The 23,329-nt window shown below is 36.0% G+C and overlaps 1 protein-coding gene across 20 annotated transcripts in view; it reads right to left on the bottom strand.

The window, feature by feature from the left end:
* LOC105483348 (solute carrier family 4 member 10) overlaps positions 1-23,329 on the bottom strand; it is a 452,662-nt gene that overhangs the window by 161,498 nt on the left and 267,835 nt on the right. For all 20 annotated transcript variants that reach the window (XM_011744188.2, XM_024793282.2, XM_011744189.3 and 17 more), the window contains one exon: positions 21,094-21,240. In XM_011744188.2, the coding sequence (XP_011742490.1) occupies positions 21,094-21,240 (147 nt within the window). The remainder of the gene's footprint in view (positions 1-21,093; positions 21,241-23,329) is intronic.

Raw genomic sequence — 23,329 nt, 5'->3', positions numbered from 1 at the left:
AAAAGTCAGGAAACAACAGGTGCTGGAGAGGATGTGGAGAAATAGGAACACTTTTACACTGTTGGTGGGATTGTAAACTAGTTCAACCATTATGGAGAACAGTATGGCGATTCCTCAAGGATCTAGAACTAGATGTACCATATGACCCAGCCATCCCATTACTGGGTATACACCCAAAGGATTATAAATTATGCTGCTATAAAGACACATGCACACATATGTTTATTGCAGCACTATTCACAATAGCAAAGACTTGGAATCAACCCAAATGTCCATCAGTGACAGATTGGGTTAAGAAAATGTGGCACATATACACCATGGAATACTATGCAGCCATAAAAAAGGATGAGTTTGTGTCCTTTGTAGGGACATGGATGCAGCTGGAAACCATCATTCTTAGCAAACTATCACAAGAACAGAAAACCAAACACCGCATGTTCTCACTCATAGGTGGGAACTGAACAATGAGATCACTTGGACTCAGGAAGGGGAACATCACACACTGGGGCCTAGCATGGGGAGGGTGGAGGGGGGAGGGATTGCATTGGGAGTTATACCTGATGTAAATGACGAGTTGATGGGTGCAGCACACCAACATGGCACAAGTATACATATGTAACAAACCTGCACGTTATGCACATGTACCCTACAACTTAAAGTATAATAATAATAAATAAATTTTAAAAAAAAATGTGAGGCTGATTTCTTCCTAGATTTATCGAGCAAATAAAGTATCTTTAAAAAAAAATAACATACTGCAGTCTTCAGCCTAGCTGTCCTTTGATTAGTTGCTTGGTCAATTCATTAACTGTAGGATAGTATCTATAAATGCTATACCATATTTACTGTTCTTAAATTGCTTATAATCTGGTTTGAAAAATAAGATGAATACATAGTAACAGACAATGTAAGGCAATAATAATTAAGCACTAACATGTCTGGTTCTTAGTGCTGTAAGGGTAATGACGTGCAAAAATAAATGAAGGCTACAATGGTTAAGGAGGTTTTCACAAGAAGAGGTGGGATTAAGTCAGGCCACACCAGCATTATGAACATAATATTTTTGACTATAGGGTAAAAGAAAAAGATCCAGGATTACTGAGACAAAATTAATGGTTTGGTTTAGGCAACAGATTTAGAAATACAATAATACAGAATAACTTAGAAATAGAATAATGCAAGAAAACACCTCAGTAGCTGAAGTTCAAGATGAAATCCCAGGTCTGAAATCCACTGCATGCTCTAGAGAGGAATTTGATGCATATATCTATATATATAATCATATATATGCATGATGATATATATATACATATTGTCATATATATGATATATACATATATGAATTAGAATTAAAACCAAGGAAAAGCTGGAATCCAGCCAAACCTGAAGCATTAAGATCCCAGGTAAGCAGTAAAACAATAGCCAGGTTGTATGAATCAAACAAGGATGAAAAAATACCAGAGAGAAGAAAAGCAAAAATTCCAATGCTAGGGAACCAGAAAGAGTCCTTTCCTATGCATGTATACATAATATATGGTAAATAATATGTATATATTTATACATATAAATAAAAATAAATATATATAAAATTATACTACATATTTTAAATATATAGAAATATATAACATTTTAAATGAGGATTATACCTTTAATAATTAATGATTGGTTGAAATTAGTATGGACCAAACTGGAAGCAGTCAATACCAAGAATTCAAAAGCTCAAGAAAAAAACAGTAATTTAGTTTTGTAAGCAAATCCAAGGGTCAGTAGCACAAAAATGAAATTCCAAAAAGCAGATCTGCAGCCAGAAGAAAAGGAACAAGTGAGTCATGAATGCTGTTTTGTAAGAATCTAATAAAATACAATAACTAGGTTTATCACACTAGTTTGTATCATGTAATAAGCACAAGTCTAAATGTGCAGGCTTTGCCTAGCAAAGTGGTTTCATCAGCGGAAAACTGGAGTGAATTAGAATATCTCATTAAAGGGAAACTTGGTTGCAAGACAGGAACATGGATAACAGAAAGAAGCAAAGAAATAATAGCACTGGAGAGCTGGGGACCAAAGTCAGAGGAAGCCCAGGAGTAAGATGCTTGCAATGGTGAATAAGCAATGTACTGATATTGGGCTTCTTATAATTCTACCTGCCAGAATTAGTCTCCCAGAAGATTGAAACAAGCCCCAAAAGAGGAAATTATAGATGTAAAAATACTTTTCAAGTGATAAAGAATCACATAAATATTACTGATGATGATATTAGTGGTAGAGGTGATGGTTATAATGATGATATAGAATTGCCTGCCAGAAATAGAGAGCTTTACAAATTGAAGCAGGTAGAATAATCATGCCATTAATTAAAAGAAAGTTGTCAGAATGAGAGCCAACATTGTAGGTTGGGTGCTCCAAAGATAACTTTTGCATAGCTAACTTTGAGGTGACTAAGGACCATCATATGAAGAAGGTCATAAGGCAGTTGGAGATTTGAGATCTGACGCTGGAAGAGAGAGCAGTGTTGGAGATGGAGATATATATAACATTTAACTAAAGATATCACATAATTACAATGATGATGACGACTCAAAAATGAAAGTCTTGAGAGAGAAGAAGACTCAACGCTGGAAAAGTAATAAGGTTTAAGATTTGGCAGAAGGAAGACAAGTTAACAAAAGAATCAGAAATGGAATAAATATGTAAAAGGATTATTACATTACACAAATATTTAATGAGCACCTTCCTTTTGTCAGATACCACTCTAATAGTGAATATGACAGATATAAACAGAAAAAAGCCTCTGCCTTCATGGAACATCCATCTCATGGAGAGAGTAGTATAAATAGGAACAAAGTAGAAAAGAATTTCAAAAAGAATAAGAAGTTAATAATGTCGAATGTTGTAGGGTAGTCAATAAGACCTGTGTAAAACAAAGAGGTTCTGGATAGCCTAATTTTCAATAGCACTGGAATTCCAAAGAACATGTATTACTGTTATAATCAGAAATAGACAAATAAGGTATTTCCATTTGGAATATGGACTATATTTTCAACAAATAATTAGTTAAGAAAATCAAATTTAAATCATTATACTATTTGAGGAAAGCCCTTGTAGAATCATAAATGGAAACAAGCAAAGTCCTTAGCAAACTTCTATCTTTGCATTATTAGCTATATTACTCATACTGCCTTAATAACTCACATACTAATTAACCAGGGTCTTAAAGAGATTGTTCCTAATAATCAGTGAAAATACTCTCCTTTTGCAGGCCTTCTCCAAAAGCACTCTATTTTTAGACCCTTTCTGGACAATATTTTACAAATACGTTGAGAATATTTATTTATCATGCCAGCATTACAAGTACAATGACAGACGTGAATTGAAAAACTTCCATTTTAATATGTGATCTTGCTGTCATGATGTACACAAGCCTTGGTTACTATGACACTTAGCTTAAGAGAACAGATTCACAAAATGCTTACCATTGTGCATTTCTGAATCACAGACACTTTTCTTCCTCTTTATCCTTGTTATACTTCAGATGAATCCATATTCAGATAATCTATCTTATGAAATTATGACAAGTTTGGTAGTTCTGTTCCAAATTTATGTCTCCAGTCTCCTTGAAGCTCAATAATATTTTCCATTTTTAGTTGAACTTTAAAATTTTGTTCATAGTATTTGAATGTCATGCACAATCTATTCATTGAAATTTCTATATTTTAATTCATTTACATAATTGAAATAATATAATATTATCAATACTAATTAGTAATTTCATTACAGGGTAATAGATTGATAAAATGAATGTTTCAGATGAAGCACCAAGAACAAACAGATATTTATGTCCATATGGGATAAAAGATTATATGCAGAATTTGCAAACCATGCTCTAAAAGCCTAGTTATGTGACTCTAATTTTTCACCCACACAGAGGCTATAAAGGGTCATGAGATGAAACAGACACATTTTAGAGTTCTTCAGAAAGAGCTGTAACATGAGTCTGACATTTCCTTATTCTCCTTAAAAGGGATGGTAGTAGGGGTATGATTCCTGCCTGAGAAACATAAAGTCAGCCTAGCTGCTGATGGCTGATATTGCTGCATTCAGTAACACACACTTTCAGGATTTATCAGAGCACTCAATCTGAGAGTGTGTGTGTGTCTTCTGTGAATCATACATAAGCCACACACATGAGAGGAGAGCGGGGAGAAGAGAGTGAGAGGGTGTGAAATATACAGTCATCTTGGTCTGCCACAGAGCACTGAGAAGACTTCAGCAGAGAGACTCTATCACTATAACTGAATGCCTAGGGGATGAAAAGGAATAAATAGTAAGGCAGAGAAGAGTGCAGGTGAGAAAACCTCCAGGAGAGAATGAGTAAACTCAAACTCTTGCTAAGCCTAGAGAGTGTGACATTAACTTGCCACAGTAGCAGTGAAGTAAGAACTTTCCTGCTTTACAACCATTAGAGAGATAAGAAACTAGAGCTAGGGAGATGATGGAGCATCTAGAGGAAGATGTTCAAGGTAGAAAAAAAAAAAAAAAAAAGCAACTACAGTTGACCCTTGAGCAACACAGGTCTTATAGGTGCTGATTTCCCACACAGCTGAAAATCTGTATATAACTTTTGACTCCCTCAAAACTTAACTACTAATAGCCAACTGCTGACCAGGAGCCTTAATAATAACATAGTCAATTAACACATAATGTGTATATTATATACTGTATTTTTACAATAAACTGGAGAAAAAAATAAGAAAATCATAAAGAAGAGAAAATATATTTACTACTCATTAAGTGAAAATGGATTATATAAAGGTCTTGATCCTCATTGTCTTCATGTTGAGTAGGCTGAGGAGGAGGAGGAGGAAGAGGAGGGGTTGGTCTTGCTATCTCAGGAGTGGCAGAGGCAGAAAAGGTAGAAGGGGAGGCAAGAGAAGCAGACACACTTGATGTAACTTTATGGAAATACATTGCAATTTCTGACCTTTTTGCTTTTTCATTTCTCTAAAACTGTTTCCATGAGATAGGATCCTTCTTCCACCATTTACTTTAGTTTCAGTGCACATATTATAGAAGGGTCATGTCGTAAAAGCAGTTGAACCTAGTCTTGAATAATTGTAACTCTTCTGCCAGATTGTCTAATGTGAATTCGTTTTCTGGCACTGCTTTTCCAATGTCTTTTTCCTTATCTTCTGGCACTGGTTTAGAAGTACTCATCTTCATCGAGTCATCTTCTATTAATTCCTCTGACGTGGTATCTGTTTGCTCTTTAGTTTCTCCAAGATCTACATCCTAACACCTTTTACCCCCGCCTTTTTTGCCATATTCACAATCTCTTTCATAATTTCCTTGATTGGCTCTGTTGTAAATCTTGTGAAATCATGCACACCGGAACACAGTTTTCTCCAACAGGAGTTTGTGGTTTCAAGCTTGATGGCTTTCATGGATTTTTCTGTAGCAATGAAGGCATCTTCAATGGTGTAATCCTCTAGAGTTTCATGACATCTTCTCTATTGGGGTTCTTTTTCACAGCATTGATGATGCTTTCCATACAGTACCGTGTGTAATGAGCCTTAAAGGTCCTTACAAAACCTGATCTAGAAGCTGATTACAAGTATTGTGTTTTGGGGCAAGTAGACCACTTTAACACCTTCATGAGCATTAGCTCCTGGGTTTCTAGACGGCCAGAGGCATTGTCCAATATTGAAAGGATTTTCAAAGGCATTTCCTTACTGGTAAGGTACTTCCTGACTTCGGGGACAAAGCATCGATAGAACCAAACTAGAAAAAGGGTTCTCATTGTCCAGGCCTTTTTGTACAACCAAAAGACTGGCAGGTAGTATTCATCTTTTCCTTTCAAGGATCTGGGGTTAGTAGTTTTATAGAAAAGGTCAGTCTTAATCATAAACCTGGTGGCATTTGCACAAAACAGCGGAATTAGCCTACTCCTTCCTGCTTTAAATACTCATGCTCTCTTCCTTTGTGGCATTTCCCCCCAAGAATTGGGCACTTTTGTCTGCTTTAAAAACCTGTTCAGACTGGATTAAGAAAATGTGGCACATATACACCATGGAATACTATGCAGCCATAAAAAAGGATGAGTTTGTGTCCTTTGTAGGGACATGGATGCAGCTGGAAACCATCATTCTTAGCAAACTATCACAAGAACAGAAAACCAAACACCGCATGTTCTCACTCATAGGTGGGAACTGAACAATGAGATCACTTGGACCCAGGAAGGGGAACATCACACACCGGGGCCTATCATGGGGAGGGTGGAGGGTGGAGGGATTGCATTGGGAGTTATACCTGATGTAAATGACGAGTTGATGGGTGCAGCACACCAACATGGCACAAGTACACATATGTAACAAACCTGCACGTTATGCACATGTACCCTACAACTTAAAGTATAATAATAATAAATAAATTAAAAAATAAAAAAACAAAACAAAACAAAACAAAACAAAAAAACCTGTTCAAGCAGATATCCTTTCTCGTACGAAAATCATAAATAAAAGAAAACACACTTACATTACTGTCCTATATTTGTTGATAAGTTTATGCATCTTTTTATATCATCTGCCTGAAACGGTGGGCAACCATAGCTGCAAACCTCAATCTGCAGTACATATCAAGCAATTCAACTTTGTCTTGTAATGTTATGATTTTTCTCTGCTTCTTGGGAGCACTTTGAGCATCACTGTGGCACTTTGTATGGGTTCCATGGTTTTATTCAAGGTTCACAATATTATACTAAACATGATGAAAAATACATGAGAACCATGAGAGATCATTCTTTTTATGGCAATGTGCTGTTTACTGGAGAGATGAACTGCTCAGGTAGAAATGATTAGCATCACCAGGTGTTTTAAGTGGACACTGGAAACACTTGGACTCACACAATAGCAACTGCAAGTGGCTACATTATTACAGTAGTACAGTAAGTACAATAGTAAATTGTATGCAGTTATGATTTAATACTGCATTTTTGCATTTGTTTACATTTCTCTCAGTTGCCAATGACACCATGCACAGTCTATAAGTGTTTGTGTACATAAGGCCTGATAAATTTCAACTTTTATAATAGATTTGGGTAGATTTTACATTAGTATATGATACAATAGACTAGCATCTACATATATGTTATGCATTCATGACATACTTTTTTCCTAACTTTTTTAATATTTCTAGGCTATGCAGTTTATCTGTGAGTTTTTTTCAAATTGTCACAAATCTAAGCTATTGCCCATCAAAAAATAGCTCTTTGAAGTCATGCTTTCTATATTTGCTTAATTTCTCCTAAAGTGTGTGCACAACTTACCACCTAAGACTGGCAAAATCCTATTATAAATCCAGGACTGTGTTAATTTATTCAGTATCTTTGCATACCATATTTTAAACATGTGTTTAATAGTCTGTATCTTTTATATTTATTTCCACTTCTTATAGATTAGCTAATTGTAATTGGCATAATCCTATCATCTTTCATATTAGATTCTTTTCTGGGAGGGTGAGGAAAAAAATAAATGTTAAATTGTTACAAATTTCCCCCATCATCTTTCATATTTTCACTGACTTCAAGCTTATGCTTCAAACTCACCAATTTAAAGCAGCTCATACATGTTCCCAGTTGAAAATATAATTTCAAATTATACAAAGTGAATAGAAGATGACATTAAAAATAACAAATGTGGGCTGGATGCAGTGGCTCACTGCTGTAATCCCAGCACTTTGGGAGGCTGAGGCAGGTGGATCACGAGGTCAGGAGTTCGAGACCAGCTTGGCCAACATGGTGAAACCCCATCTCTACTAAAAATACAAAAAATTAGCTGGGTGTGGTGGCAGGTGACGGTAATCCCAGCTGCTCAGGAGGTTGAGGCAGGAGAATTGCTTGAACCCAGGAGGCAGAGATTGTTGTGAGCCAAGACTGTGCCACAGCACTCCAGCCTGGCCAACAGAGTGAGACTCTGTCTCAAAAAAAAAAAAATGTGAAATTTTAGCAGTTTTCTGTTACTGGGGAGTTGATTGCAATAGGAAGGAGAATTAATTAATCATCATCACATTCATATAAATAAATTAATATATTTATTAAGTACAGTAGCCAAAGCAGGTTGAACTTATTTGTGGCCATTAAAAGTTTTCTGTATGAGCAAACATCACCACCAGCACTACCACACAGACCAAAAGCCGGTCTTTGTCGGACACACAGTCCCTCTTTAGACTCACCTGGGAATCCTAGCCCAACCATGACATCTAGTAGGCTGGAACCAGTCATTGTTTTCCTGTGACGTAAGCATAAACTCTTCCCGCTATATTAAAGGCCTATTCTTTTACCTGAATGCAACACTAATGCAACTAGGATGTTTTAACAACACTGTATTTTATGATTGGGTCTTATAATAAAGTAGGATTCTGCTGATGTTGCTTATACATTGGAGTAATAAAAATTTTTAAGAGTGCCCAAATTCAAACATTTTCCCAAAAATCGTTTTGCTAAATTGATGCTTGCTTCATAATTTGGGCCCAAATTATTCCATGACTTCACAGATTCATACTCTAATTTACAACATATATCTAGCTTTGTAGCAGAGAGACCTGATACTCTCTTAAATTCTCCTCTCTCCTATACTTCTTTGGAAGTTGAATTCCAAAGAATTTTGAGGAACCTGCAGAAATATCTTCAAAATATTTTTTTTGGAATGCTTCCAAGTAAAATAACTATTTCTTAAGTAGGCAGAAATTTTCTTTAATGCCTTCAGTATGGAAATATCATATATTTTCACTATGCAGAATATCAAAACCCAAATCCGATAGGATGGTGTTTAGGGTTTGGTTGAAGTCTCTGTGTGTGACTGAGTACTTATTATAGCAAAGAAACTGAGTGTGGAATAAGGATGAAGGTAGATGATTAGTACTAGAGAAATTGAAAAAAGTGAAATCTACAAAGTTCCACTGCTTAGAAACCACCAAGTGCCAAACATTTGTCACTGATAAACCACATTCAGGTCTAAATGTCAGTAAAGATACTCAGAGGATTGAAGAAGGAAAAAGGTAGGTGGCATCCAAAAATAGCGGCTAAAATATAAGAGTGAGAATCTGGGCCACCGGACTTATTTCCACGGTTTACCAAATTGAGAGGCAGAAGCTTCTCAGAATCTGATTCTTGATCAATTATTTAAGTGGTTATTAAATAATTTGGGGTACTTTTAAAAAATACCAGTTCCTAGGGAAACACCCAAGATTAATTAAATGAAAATCCTTGAGGGTGAAGCCTAGCATCAATAATTTTTTAAAAGCTCCTCAGGTGATTCTAATGCGCCAGAAGGTTTGATAAGTAATGTTCTAGAGTGTTGCTTGTCGTCAAATTTTAAAATTCATATGTTACTATATTAGTTTGTTTCACACTGAGATAAAGAATTTCCTTGAGGCTGGGTAATTTATACAAGAAAGAAGTTTAATTGTCTCACAGCTCCGCATGCCTGGAGGGGCCTCAGGAAACTTACAATCATGGCAGAAGGGAAGCAGGCACCTCCTTCACAACGCAGCAGAAGCGAGAGCGAGCAAAGAACAGGGACCACTGCCTTATAAATCCCTCAGATCTCGTGAGAACTTGCCATCACGAGAACAGCATGGGGGAAACCGCCCCCAAGATCCAATCACCTTCCTCCTTCCACACATGGAGATTACAGGTCCCTCCCTCAACACATGGGGTTTGCAAATGGAGATGAGATTTTGGTGGGGACACAGAGCCAAACCATACCAGTTACCTAAATATATTTTTAATGTACAGGTCCTGACTCAAGAGGTCTGGATGGGGCCTGAGATTCTGCATTTCTGGCAAGCTTAAATGTAATGCTAATATTATTGGCTTTATACTTTGTTTGAAGTAGAAATTTATTTTTACTATTTTTGTTATAAAATAAAAGGTTTATTTATTAAATAACTTTTAAAAGCTAGCAGTACAGCTTTCTTTACGTTTGGTGAGTTTTAAAAATAATTCCAACTTTTATTTTAGATTCAGGGAGTACATGTGCAGGCTTGTTATATGGGCATATTGCATGATGCTGAGGTTTGGGGTATGATTGATCCTGTCACCCAAGTAGTGGGCAGTATAGTACCTAATAGTTACTTTTTTAACCCTAGTTCCCCACGCTCCCTCTCCTCTCTGGTGGTTTGCAGTGTCTATTGTTGCCATCTTTATGTTCACAACTACCCAATGTTTAGCTCCCACTTATAAGTGAAAACATGTGGATTTGGTTTTCTTTTCCTGCAGTAATTCACTTAGGATAATTACCTCCAGTTGTATACATGTTGCTGCAAAGAGGACATGAGTTTGCTCTTTTTTAGGGCTGCAATGTATGCCATGCAGTACATGTATATTTTCTTTATTCAATCCACTGTTGATGAGCACCTAGGTTGATTCCATGTCTTTATCACGGTGAATAGCACTGTGATTAACACTCACATGTGTCTTTTGATAGAATGATTCATTTTCCTTTGGGTATATGCCCAATAATGACATTGCTGGTTCAATAGTAGTTCTAAGTTCTTCGAGAAATCTCCAAACTGCTTTCCATAGTGGCTGAACCAATTTATATTCCCACCAACAGTGTGTAAGCATTCCCTTTTCTCTGCAGCCTTATCAGAATCTGTTGTTTTTTGACTTTTTAATAATCACCATTCTGACTCGTGAGAGATAGTGGTTTTGGTTTGCATTTCTCTGATGATTCGTGATATTGAGCATTTCTTCTTATGTTTATTGGCTGCTTATATGTCTTCTTTTAAGAAGTGTCTGTTCATGTCTTTACCCACTTTTTAATCACGTTGATTTTTGCTTGTTGACTTGTTTAAGTTCCTTATAGATTCTGGATATTAGACCCTTGATGAACCAAATTTAAATAGCAAAGTTTCCAGAACAGTGGATATCAACCTTCTGTGGAGCTATCAACAGCTCCACAGAAGAATCACCTGGGAGTACTTTTCAAAAAATACCCATGCTTAGGTCCCAGGCACAGAGATTCTGGTTGGTGTAGGGGTTGAGCATTAGTACGGTTTTAGAACTCTCAAAACCACTGTTCTAGAAAAACTGGCATAATGTATTCAGTTAGGGAAAAATAAGAAGAGGCACAGAGAACAAACAAATGACAAATACAGCTTATTTTTATTTGCTCATGAAATATTTGTAAGATGATATAAATGTATTTCTACAAATACTAGAAAATGAAGAAAACTCATCATTAGATCATAGCCCAACAGATAATCCACTCCTAGAGTCTAAGAGGGCATTTCTGCTAACTATAAGCAGATGGAACTTGAATGAGAAAAATATGCCAAATTGTCACATTTTTTACACTCTAAGACTTCCCCTCATGAAAGAGAAAACATTTGAAAATGCAGAAGATACCTAGTACATCCTACACTCTCAGCCCATCTGCCCATTCTTATGGACAACCATCCTTCTATCATGGTGATGCAGGATACCTAGAGTACTTTTCTCTACACACTCTGCCACCAACAACCATGCTGCCCCTGGCAGAAGTACAGGGAATTTGGATAAGTGTGATGTTTATTATACATACTCTTGGAAACATGAAGCATACTGACATCAACCTCATTAAGCAATCTTAGGATATAGCTGGGTAGATATAGCACGAATCTACCTTGCCTTGTTTAAAAATGGAAAAAAAAAAGGAAAAAACCTAGGAGTCCATAAAAAATACTAAAAATCAATGGAGAGCAAAAATAATCTGACAGTCCAAAGAAAGATCATAGCTCTGAAAATTATCTACTTTAGGATAAAAAGAAAATGTCTAGAAATCACTGGGAATACACTCTACCAAGCAGAAAAAAGTAAAAAGTATTCAGGAAAGGACAGGCTAAAATGTAAGGAAAACAGGATGAAATAAGAAAGAAATTCATGAAAACTAAAAATGCAACAGCAAAATCAAAACTCATAATAAAAGTAGGAAAATGCAGAATTTATACTGCCAATAATCAAATGGTAATATAAAAGACTAACATTAAACTACAGAGGAAAAGTATACAGAGCAGAAATCAGAAATCTAATATGTACCTGTATGTTCATCTTAGTGCTATTCACCATAACAAATACATGGAATCAACTAAGTGCCATTAAGGTGAGGTGGATAAAGAAAATGTGGTACATATACACCTTGGAATGCTATGCAGCCATAAAAAGAATGGCATCATATCCTTTTGCAGTAACATGAATGCAGCTGGAGGCCATTATCCTAAGCAAATTAACTCAGGAACATAAAACCAAATACTGCATGTTGTCACTCATAAATGGGAGCTAAACATTGGGTACTCATGGACATAAAGATGGGAACAATAGGCACTGGGAATCACCAGAGCTGAGAAGGAGGGTAGGGAACAAGGGTTGTAAAACTAACTATACTCTATGCTCACGACCTGGGTGACAGGACCATCCATACCCAAACCTCAGCATCATGCAACATACTCATGTAACAAACCTGCACATGTACTCCCAAATTCAAAGTTAAAAAAAAGAAAGATATATATAGTTAAAATGTTTGAAGAAAGTAGAGGGATATGAGCAAAGAAAGTCTTCACAAAGAGATCAAAGTAAATGGAACAGAATAAAATATAATAGGAAAATGTTTCTTAGGTGGAAAACTATTAGTGTATGCAGGATGTAAAAGCTTTTTAATACACCTACCATTAGGTCAATCTTAGCAAATTTCTTCATTAAGGGACACAGAAAAAATGTCTATAAACATTCAGGATTAAAATACATAAACCCAAAAAATAAAATAAAAATAGAAAGACTATAGACTTATCTGCAATAGTTACTGAAGCCAGATATTGAATAAAGCAAATAAAGCAATATAGAGAGATATTTAAAAGTAAAATTGTTACCCCAAACATTTATATGTAGTTAACTTACATATCTGAATGAATAAAGGTGGGTTTGCAGGAGGTTGGGGAACTGCTTAAAATGGTGGAGACTCTATCATGTTTAAAAGATGATAAGAAAAATTCATCTGAAGAGGAAGAGGTCAATTAAATTAAAAATGGCATAAGTTTCCAGAGTGGTGAGAGGGAATAGAAAATAAACATAAAGAAAAATAAAACGTCCTTATTTTCTTGCAGTTTTAACTGTTTAATAGGAAGAAAGTTTGCAGCTATAACTTTTTAATAGGAAGAAAGTAAAGTGAGTTCTTTCTGATGATATATTTTCCCTCTGAAATAGAAAGCAAGATTACTATTAAGTAATGGTGAAAAGAGAGGATATTGGAGAATGATGAAGAAGGTAAAGAAAGTTGAAAAATAAATATTTCAAATGTCAGAGATACAAAATGAAATTAGGAGGAGATGTTGAAGGTCTCCTTGAGTCATAACTTTATAATGCTTACAATCTGCCTTGTTGGATGATGATTTCCAGCAGAGTATATCTGCTTGTGGAGGCAAGGAGAAAATGGAAAAATGGAGGAACCCCAACATAAGTATGGCTTTAAAAGCTAGCAAAAGAAAAGAAATTACTAAAATCAGAGAACAACTGAAAGAAACTGAGATGCAAAAGTCCATACAAAAGATCAATGAAAAGAGTTTGTTTTTGAAAGAATAAACAAGCTTGATAGACTACTAGTTAGATTAACAAAAAAAGAGAATAAGCACAATCAGAAATGACAAATGACATTACAACCAATCTCACAGAAATACAAAAGATATTCAGAGACTATTATGAACACCTCTATGCAAACAAATTAGAAAATCTAGAGGAAATGGATAGGTTTCTGGAAACACAAAACCATCCAGATTGAACAAGGAGTACCGTGAAAACATGAATAAGCCAATAACAAGTTCTGAAATTGAATCAGTATTTTTTAAAAACATACCAACCAAAAAAAGCCCTGAACCAGATGGATTCACAGCTGAATTCTACTAGACGTACAAAGAAGAACTGGTACCTATCCCACTCAAACTCTTCTTAAAAATTGAGGATGAGGGGATGCTTCTCACTAACATATTATACAATGCCAACATCATCTTTTTACCAAAATCTGGTGGAGACACAAAAACAGAAAACTTCAGGCTAAAATCCCTGATGAATATAGACACAAAATCCTCAACAAAATACTAGCAAACTGAATTCAGCAGCACATCAAAAAGCTAATTCACTATGATAAAGTAGGCTTCATTCCTGGGATGCAAGGTTGGTTTGACATACACAATTCAATATATATGATTCACCACATAAACAGAATCAAAATCAAAACCATATGGTTATCTCGATAGATATAGAAAAGGCCTTCAAGAGAATCTCAAATCCCTTCATGATAAAATGCCCTGAACAGGCTAGTCATTGAAGAAACATACCTCAAAACAATAAGAGCCATCTATGAAAAACACACAGCTAAAATCATACCAAATGGGTAAAAGCTTTAACTATTCCCCTTGAGAATCAGAACAAGAAAGTGATGCCTACTCTTCCCTCCTATTTAACATAGCATGGGAAGACCTAGTCAGAGCATTCAAATAGGAAGAGAGGAAGTCAAACTATCTCTCTTTGCTGATGATCATAATTCTATAAATAGAAAACCCTAAAGACTCCACCAAAAGGCTACTAGAATTGACAATTTCAGTAAAGTTTCAAGATACAAAATCAACTTACAAAAGTCAATAGTATTTCTATACAGCAATAACATTGTATCAGAGAGCCAAGTTAAAAACTCAATCCCATTTATAATGCACACAAAAAAATGTAATACATCTAACCAAAGAAGTGAAAGATCTCTACAAGGAGAACTACAAACCACTGCTGAAAGAAATCAGAGACAACACAAGTAAATGTAAAAATGTTTCACGCTCATGAATAGGAAGAATCAATATCATTAAAATGGCCATACTGCCCAAAGCAATTTACAGAATTCAATACTATCTCTATCAAAAGACCAATGTTGTTTTTCACAGAATTAGAAAAACTATTCTAAAATTAATATGGAATTGAAAAAGAACCCAAATAGCCAAAGCAATTCTAAGCAAAAAGAACAAAGTCAGAGGCATCATATTACCTGACTTCAAACTGTACTCTACGGCTACATTAACCCAAGCAGCATTGTACTGGTACAAAAACAGACATATACACTAATGGAATAGAATAGAGAGCCCAGAAAGAAAGTTAAACACCTACAACCATCTGATCTTCAACAAAGTCAGCAAAAATAACTAATAGAGAAAGGACTCCCTATTAAATAAATGGTGCTGGGATAGTTATCAAGCCATACGCAAAAGAACGAAACTGGATCCCTACTTTTCACCATATACAAAAATTAACTCAAGTTGGATTAAAGAGTTAAATGTAAGACCTTAAGTTATAGTAATTCTAGAAGAAAGCTTAGGAAATAACCTTCCCAACATTAACTTTGACAAAGAATTTACGGCTAAGTCTCCAAAAGCAATTGCAACAAAAACAAAAATTGACAAGTGGGACCTAATTAAACTAAAGAGCCTCTGCACAGCAAATCTCAATAGTCTAAACTATTTTAGAGAACTTACAGAATGGGAGAAAATATTTGCAAACTATGCATTCAAAAAATGTCTGATACCCAGAATCCACAAGCAAAATTTAAACAAATCAACAAGCAAAAAATAATAATAATTCTATTAAAAATGGGCAAAGGACATGAACAGAAAAGAAGGAAAAGAAAAGAAAACATACAAGCTGTGAAAAAATGAAATGCAAGTCAAAACCACAATGAGATACCATGTCACACCAGTCAGAATGGTGAATATTAAAAAGTCAAAAAATAACAGATGCTGACAAGGCTGCAGAGAAAACGGAATGCTTACACACTCAGTGGGAATAAAAATTGGTTCAGCCACTGTGGAAAGCAGTTTGGAGATATCTCAAAGAATTTAAAACAGAACTACCATTCAACCCAGCAATCCCATTACTGGGAATATACTCAAAGAAAAATGAATAATTCCACCGAAAAGATGCATGCACTTGTATGTTCACTGCAGTGCTATTCACCATAGCAAAGACATGGAATCAATTAGATTCCATTATGGTAAAGTGGATGAAGAAAATGTGATACATATATATCATGGAATACTATGTGGCCATAAAAAGATTGACATCATATCCTTTTGCAGTAACATGAATGCAGCTGGAGGCCATTATCCTAAAAAAATTAACTCAGGAACAGAAAACCAAATACTGCATGTTCTCACTCATAAGTAGGAGCTACACATTGGGTACTCATGGACATTAAGATGGGAACAATAGGCACTGAGAATCACCAGAGCTGGGAAGGAGGGTGGGGAACAAGGGTTGTAAAAGTATACTCTGTGCTCACTACCTGGATGATAGGACCATCCATATCCCAAACCTCAGCATCACACAACATACTTAGGTAACAAACCTGCACACGTACCCCCTAAATCCAAAGTAAAAGAAATGAAAGACATATGTAGTCAAAATGTTTAAAGAAAGTAGAGGGATATGAGCAAGGCAAAAACTGTGAGCTAAAATATGAATAAATGAATTAGCTAAAATAAACACTTCAATGTCAGGACAAGGAAAAAATATAAAAGATGGATCAAAATAAATTGAAAATGAAATTGAAAGGAATATGCCTAATGAATATTTGAAAAAACAAATTTAAATAAATGGGAGAGAAAATAATAGAAATAGGACAAGTTTAAGCATTTTAAAGAACTATTAATACACATTTTCATTAAATATCAACCAAGACAAGCATAAAAGGCATATATATGTGCCTGAAAATATCATAATAAATGTAAAGCTAAATACCAAAATAAAGGAAATGATTTAAACTCATAAAAATATAAAATCCAAATTAACCATAGTGCAACAATAGATTTTTACGTCCTTTCTTAACAGCTTCATGAAATTGATAAATAGATATTATGTTCAAAGTTCTGAGTTAAAATACCTGTCAATTTGGAATTGCATACCTAGCTAAATTATTTTTCATGAATTTTTTTTTTGGGGGGTCAAATGATTAGTTTTATTTATATAAATTTATGAGGTACAGTGCAATTTCATTACATGCATAGTTGGCCTAATGGTCAAGTCAGAGCTTTTAGGATGTCCATCACCCAAATAAAGCACATTGTACCCATTGAATAATTTCTCATCCTTCACCCCTCCTATCATCACCCGTCTGAGTCTCCACTGTCTGTTATTCCACTTTCTGTATCCATGTGTGGACATGATTTAGCTCCCACTTGTAGGTGAGACCATGTGATATTTGTCTTTCTGTGTCTGACTTGTTTCATTTAAGATAATGGCTTCCTTTTGCCATCCATGTTGTTGCAAAAGGCATGATTTCATTTTTTATGGCTGAATAGTTTTCCCTTTTGTATGTTCACTGTGTTTTCTTTATTCAGTTCTCTGTTGATGAACAGGTAGGTTGATTCCATATCTTTGCTGTTGTGAATATTGCTTTGATAAACATGTGAGTCCAGGTATTTTTCTTTTTTTTTCCAGTTTTTATCTGAATATATTTCCTTTTCTTTTTTTTAATTAATTTATTATTATTATTATACTTTAAGTTCTAGGGTACATGTGCATAACGTGCAGGTTTGTTACATATGTATACTTGTGCCATGTTGCTGTGCTGCACCCATCAACTCGTCAGCACCCATCAACTCGTCATTTACATCAGGTATAACTCCCAATGCAATCCCTCCCCCCTCCCCCTTCCCCCCTCCCCATGATAGGCCCCGGTGTGTGATGTTCCCCTTCCCGAGTCCAAGTGATCTCATTGTTCAGTTCCCACCTATTTTTCATGAATGTTAACAAAATGTAAATTAATTCATACAAGTAATATAAACTAAGTTTAATTCAATTATTTACATCTTTAAGAAATCTATTAAAAATATTTTAAATAAAATGCTGTTTCCTATTAAAAATGAAAACAAAAGAGGCAGTAAAGGCATGAATAAAACTAAAACTTAGAACCTAAGACATTTAAAATACTAGTATTACTAAATAGACTACTAGTAATACTGATGGAATACTAGTAATGCTAAAGTATTCCTAAAACTGCATGCTATGCAATCAGAGTAGGATAAACAAATAAAGACAAACTTATGGATAGAAGAAAAGTAGAGGGGTTAAGTAGCTGCACAGCAAGAAAGGAGTGAAGCTGTGGTCAGAAAGAAAGATAAATGAATTGATGACTTCAGGGATGGAATGAATATGGATGAGAAGGTGAACTAAGTGCAATGACAAAGAAGGTCACAAGAGATGGGATGGTCAAGGAACTGAAAGCCAGGTTCTCAGTTATGTCATGTACATGGGCTCTCATGGCACTCAGAACCTTTTAACAACTACAAAAACACTTATTATGGTATTCTGGATATACTTCCAAAGAGAGAGCATTCACAATAGTAAAAGGTTCACATCTGATATGGTTTGGTTGTGTCCCCACCCAAATCTCATCTTGAATTCCCAGGTGTTGTGGGAGGGACCTAGTGGGAGGTAATTGAATCATGGGGACAGGTCTTTCCTGTGCTGTTCTCATGATAGTGAGTAAGTCTCATGAGATCTGATGGTTATTATAAGGGGGAGTTTTCCTGCACAAGGTCTCTTTACCTGCTGCCATCCACGTAAGATGTGACGAGCTCCTTCTTGCTTTCTGCTATGATTGTGAGGCTTCCCCAGCCACGTGGAACTGTAAGTCCAATTTAACCTCTTTCTGTTGTAAATTGCCTAGTCTCAGGTATGTTTTTATCAGCAGCCTGAAAACATATTAATATAGTAAATTGATACCAGTAGAGTGGGGTGCTGCTGAAAAGATACCTGAAAATGTGGAAGTGACTTTGGAACTGGATAACAGGCAGAAGTTGGAACAGTTTGGAGGGGTCAGAAGAAGACAGGAAAATGTGGGAAAGTTTGGAACTTCTTAGTGACTTGTTGACTGGCTTTGATGAAAAGCTTGATAGTGATATGAACAATAAGGTCGAGGCAGTCTCAGGTGGTCTCAGATGAAGATGAGGAACTTGTTGGGAACTGGAGCAAAGGTGACTCTTGTTATATGTTTTAGCAAAGAGACTGGTGGTGTTTTACCCCTGCCCTAGAGATTTGTGAAACTTTGAACTTGAGAGAGATGATTTAGGGTATCTGGCAGAAGAAATTTCTAAGCAGCAAAGCATTCAAGAAGTGACTTGGGTGCTGTTAAAGGCATTCAGTTTTATAACGGAAGCAGAGGCTAAAAATTCAGAAAATTTGCAGCCTGACAATGCAATAGAAAAGAAAATTCCATTTTCTGAGGAGAAATTCAAGCCAAATGCAGAAATTTGCATAAGTAATGAGGACTCAAATGTTAATACCCAAGACAAGGAGGAAAATGTCTCCAGGGCATGTCAAAGGTCTTTATGGCAGCCCCTCCCATCACAGACCCAGAGGCCCAGGAAGAATAAGTGGTTTTCTCAGTCAGGCACAGGGTACCCATGCTGTGTGCAGCCTAGGGACTTGGTGTCCTGCATTTCAGCTGTTCCAGCCATGGCTGAAAGGGACAAATGTAGAGCTCCTGCTGTGGCTTCAGAGGGTGCAAGCCTCAAGCCTTGGCAGCTTCCATATGGTGTTGAGCCTGTGGGTGCACAGAAGTCAAGAACTGGGGTTTGGGAACCTCCACCTAGATTTCAGAGGATGCATGGAAATGCCTGGATGCCCAGGCAGAAATTTGCTTCAGGGGCAGGGCTCTCATGGAGAATCTCTTCTAGGACAGTGCAGAAGGGAAATGTGGTGTTACAGCCCCCACACAGAGTCCCTACTGGGACACCACCTAGTGGAGCTGTGAGAAAAGGGCCACTGTCCTCCAGACTCCAGAATGGAAGATCCACTGACAGCTTGAATAGTGGGCCTGGAAAAGTGACAGACACTCAACATCAGCCCATGAAAGCAGCCAGGAGGGGGGGCTATATCCTGCAAAGCCACGAGGGCGGAGCTGCCCAAGACCATGAGGACCCACTTCTTTCATCATCGTGACCTGCATGTGAGACATGGAGTCAAAGGAGATCATCCTGGAGCTTTAAGATTTGATTGCCTTGCTGGATTTTGGACTTGCATGGGGCCTGTAGCCCCTTTGTTTTGCTAATATCTCCCATTTGGAATGTTTGTATTTATCCAATGCCTTTACCTCAGTTGTATCTAGGAAGTAACTAGCTTGCTTTTGATTTTACAGGCTCACAGATGGAAGGGACTTGCCTTATTTCAGATGATACTTTGGACTATGGACTTAGGAGTTAATGCTGAAACAAGTTAAGACCTTGGAGGACTGTTGGGAAGGCATGATTGGTTTTGAAATGTGAGGACATGATATTTGAGAAGGGCCAAGGGTAGAATGATATGGTTTGGCTGTGTCCTCACTCAAATCTCATCTTGAATTTCCACATGTTGTGGGAGGGACCCAGCGGGAGTTAACTGAATAATGAGGGCAGGTCTTTCCTGTGCTGTTCTTGTGATAGTGAGTAAGTCTCATGAGATCTGATAGTTATTATAAGGTAGAGTTTTCCTGCACAAGCTCTCTTTGCCTGCTGCCATCCACGTAAGATGTGACTTGCTTCTCCTTGCCTTCCACCATGATTGTGAGGTTTCCCTAGCCACGTGGTACTGTAAGTCCAATTAAACCTCTTTTGGTTTTTTTTGTAAATTGTCTAGTCTGGGTATGTCTTTATCAGCAGTGTGAAAATGAACTAATATAACATCCTAAGACTGAAAGTTGGGCACCATCAGTAAAAGTGCAAATGGGAACTAAATTAAGGCATTTTCCCCTGGATTTTCAAACCACTTTGAGTAATGATGATTACTTGTACAAATTAACAAGAATTTTTGAGCTTTACTCAGTTGTATTTCCTATATCATAAATCTTCATTAATACTCAGCTTCTCAAAGCAAATATATAAGAGAAAAACAAAGATCAAGCTTTATCTCTCCCACTTCTCTCCAACCTGCCCAACATACTTTAAAAAAGTATAAACAATTTTATGAGTATAAGGTATTACTCCTAATGATAATTGTACCAGCAAGTATATTACAATAATTAATTTAATAAAAACAAGGAGAAGGATTCTTACCAAAAGAAGGTGACTCCCTTCCATCCTCTAATCCTGAATCTCTCTCTCTGTCTCTCTTTCTGTGTTTATGACCACGATGTCTGTGACGTCGATGGCTTTTTCTTCCTCCCAAGGGCACATGTACTCCAATAAATAGTGTTCGATGACCTTCATATGGAAGTAAACACAAAAATTAAACTCTAAATTATTCCAGGGCACAGTATGATGATTTACATGTTAATGGAGACTCAATTTAATTTAATTCAGCAAGTCATTTTTGATGTTTGTGATACATAAAGCTTGGAGCTTGGTGCTGTCTTTTGGCATTTTACTTAAATAAGTGTACCATAGCTCTATCACAAACATGTATAACACTAATTATTTGGTTAAATATTTTGTAATCATCACTGTCTTTATAATCTCTGTGTATCTATTCCCCATCCTTAATTATACTCTTCTCATTAGAAACAAAAAAATTGTTTCATCTTCTCTCTACCTTCAGACAATTGTGTTATCTCATCAATTCCCTTCCCTTCACAATTAAGTGTTTTTAAAAAATCACTATCTCTAATAAAACAGGTTTCACTAAGGTCTATGTTAATGCCAAATCCCACAGAGGTTTTTCTGTTCTTCTATTTCTATATGTTACACTTGATATTGGCCACTTATTATACTTAATAAAAGTCCCAAGGCACAAGACTTGTGACTCTGGCATATTGTTATAATTGTTCAATTTTATTATTATCTATCGTTAATCTCTTACTGTGCCTAATTTATGAATTAAATTTTATCACAGGTATGTATGTGTAGGAAAAAAACAGTATACATAGGGTTCAGTACTATCTGAGGTTTCGGGCATCTTTTGGGGGTCTTAGAATGTATCCCCTACAGATAAAGTGGGACTACTGGAAAAAGAAATGAGCTATCAACCACAAAAAAAGACATGAAAGAATGATTAATGCATATTGCTAAGTGAAAGAAGTTTTAAAAGCTACATACTATATTATTACAACTATATGACATTCTGGAAAAGCTAAAACTATAGAGACAGTAAAAATATCAGCAGTGGTCAGGGCATCAGGGAGAAGGTATAGGGATGAACAAGTGGAGCACAGGGCATTTTTAGGGAAGTTAAACCATCCTTGATACTGTGATGGTAGATACATATCATTAAACATTTGTCTAAACCAATAGAACTGTATAACACAGAATGAACCCTAATGTAAACCATGGACTTTGGTTGATAATAACCTATTAATGTTGGTTTATCAATTGTAACAAATGTACTGATCTAATGTAAAATGTTAATAAGAGGAGAAATTGTGTGCAGCAGGGAGAGGAAATATATGGGAACTGTCTGAACGGTCTGTGCAATTTTTTTATAAACTTAAAATTGATCTAAAAGGTAAAGCCTATCCAAGAAAGCTAACATTCATAGCTATTCATAGCACTAGTAGCTACAGAAAAATTTACTTTATGAAGAAACGAAAGTACAAGCAAACAAAGGGATATTTGTATCACCAAGTAGATTATATATAGGAGAGTGTCGTATTAGGGAAAAAACCTCTAAAGAAAACATTAAATTACTAGGTTAAAAAAAAAAATCTTACTTTCTTAAGTGCCAAAGTATACAAAATATTACAATGGCAATACTGTGGATGAAGGCTTATGTCCCCCTGACGTTTATATTTTAAAGTCCCAACCCCAAATGTGACTGTATTTAGAGATAGGGCCTTTATAGAGGTAATTAAGGTTAAATGAGGCCATACGAGTGGGGCTGGATCCATCCAATTAGTGTTCTTAAAAGAAGAAACACCAAAGAGCTACCTCTCTTGCTCTCTCTCCAAGCACACAAAGAGGTAACACAATGATGAAAGGAGATGGTAACCACCTATAAGCCAAGAGAGAAATCTTCAGAATGAGAAATGCCTGGCTAGCCATCTTGATCTTAGGTGTCCTAGCCTCCAGAACTGTGAGAAAATTTATTTCTGTAGTTTAAGCTGCCCAGCCTGTGGTATTTTTTTCTGGCAGCCCCAGTCAACTAATACAGCAAGGAAGGCCTAAAACAAAGCCTTACAATAATAAGTTTCAGAAGACATGTAATTGAAATTGTAAGATTTCTAAAATATTCAATGTATAACACTTAGGCTGATAGTGTTTCTTTGAAAGGGATAACTGAATTCTATTAAAATAAATTTGCCTACTTTAGTGGATATATTTGTACTTAAATTACATGATTTTTTCAATAAAACACAAA

The sequence above is a fragment of the Macaca nemestrina genome, chromosome 11, assembly GCF_043159975.1.
Source record: "Macaca nemestrina isolate mMacNem1 chromosome 11, mMacNem.hap1, whole genome shotgun sequence".
Taxonomy (NCBI): Eukaryota; Metazoa; Chordata; class Mammalia; order Primates; family Cercopithecidae; genus Macaca; species Macaca nemestrina.
Note: the sequence above shows the minus strand (reverse complement) of the source record. Positions and strands in the feature narration are given on the sequence as shown.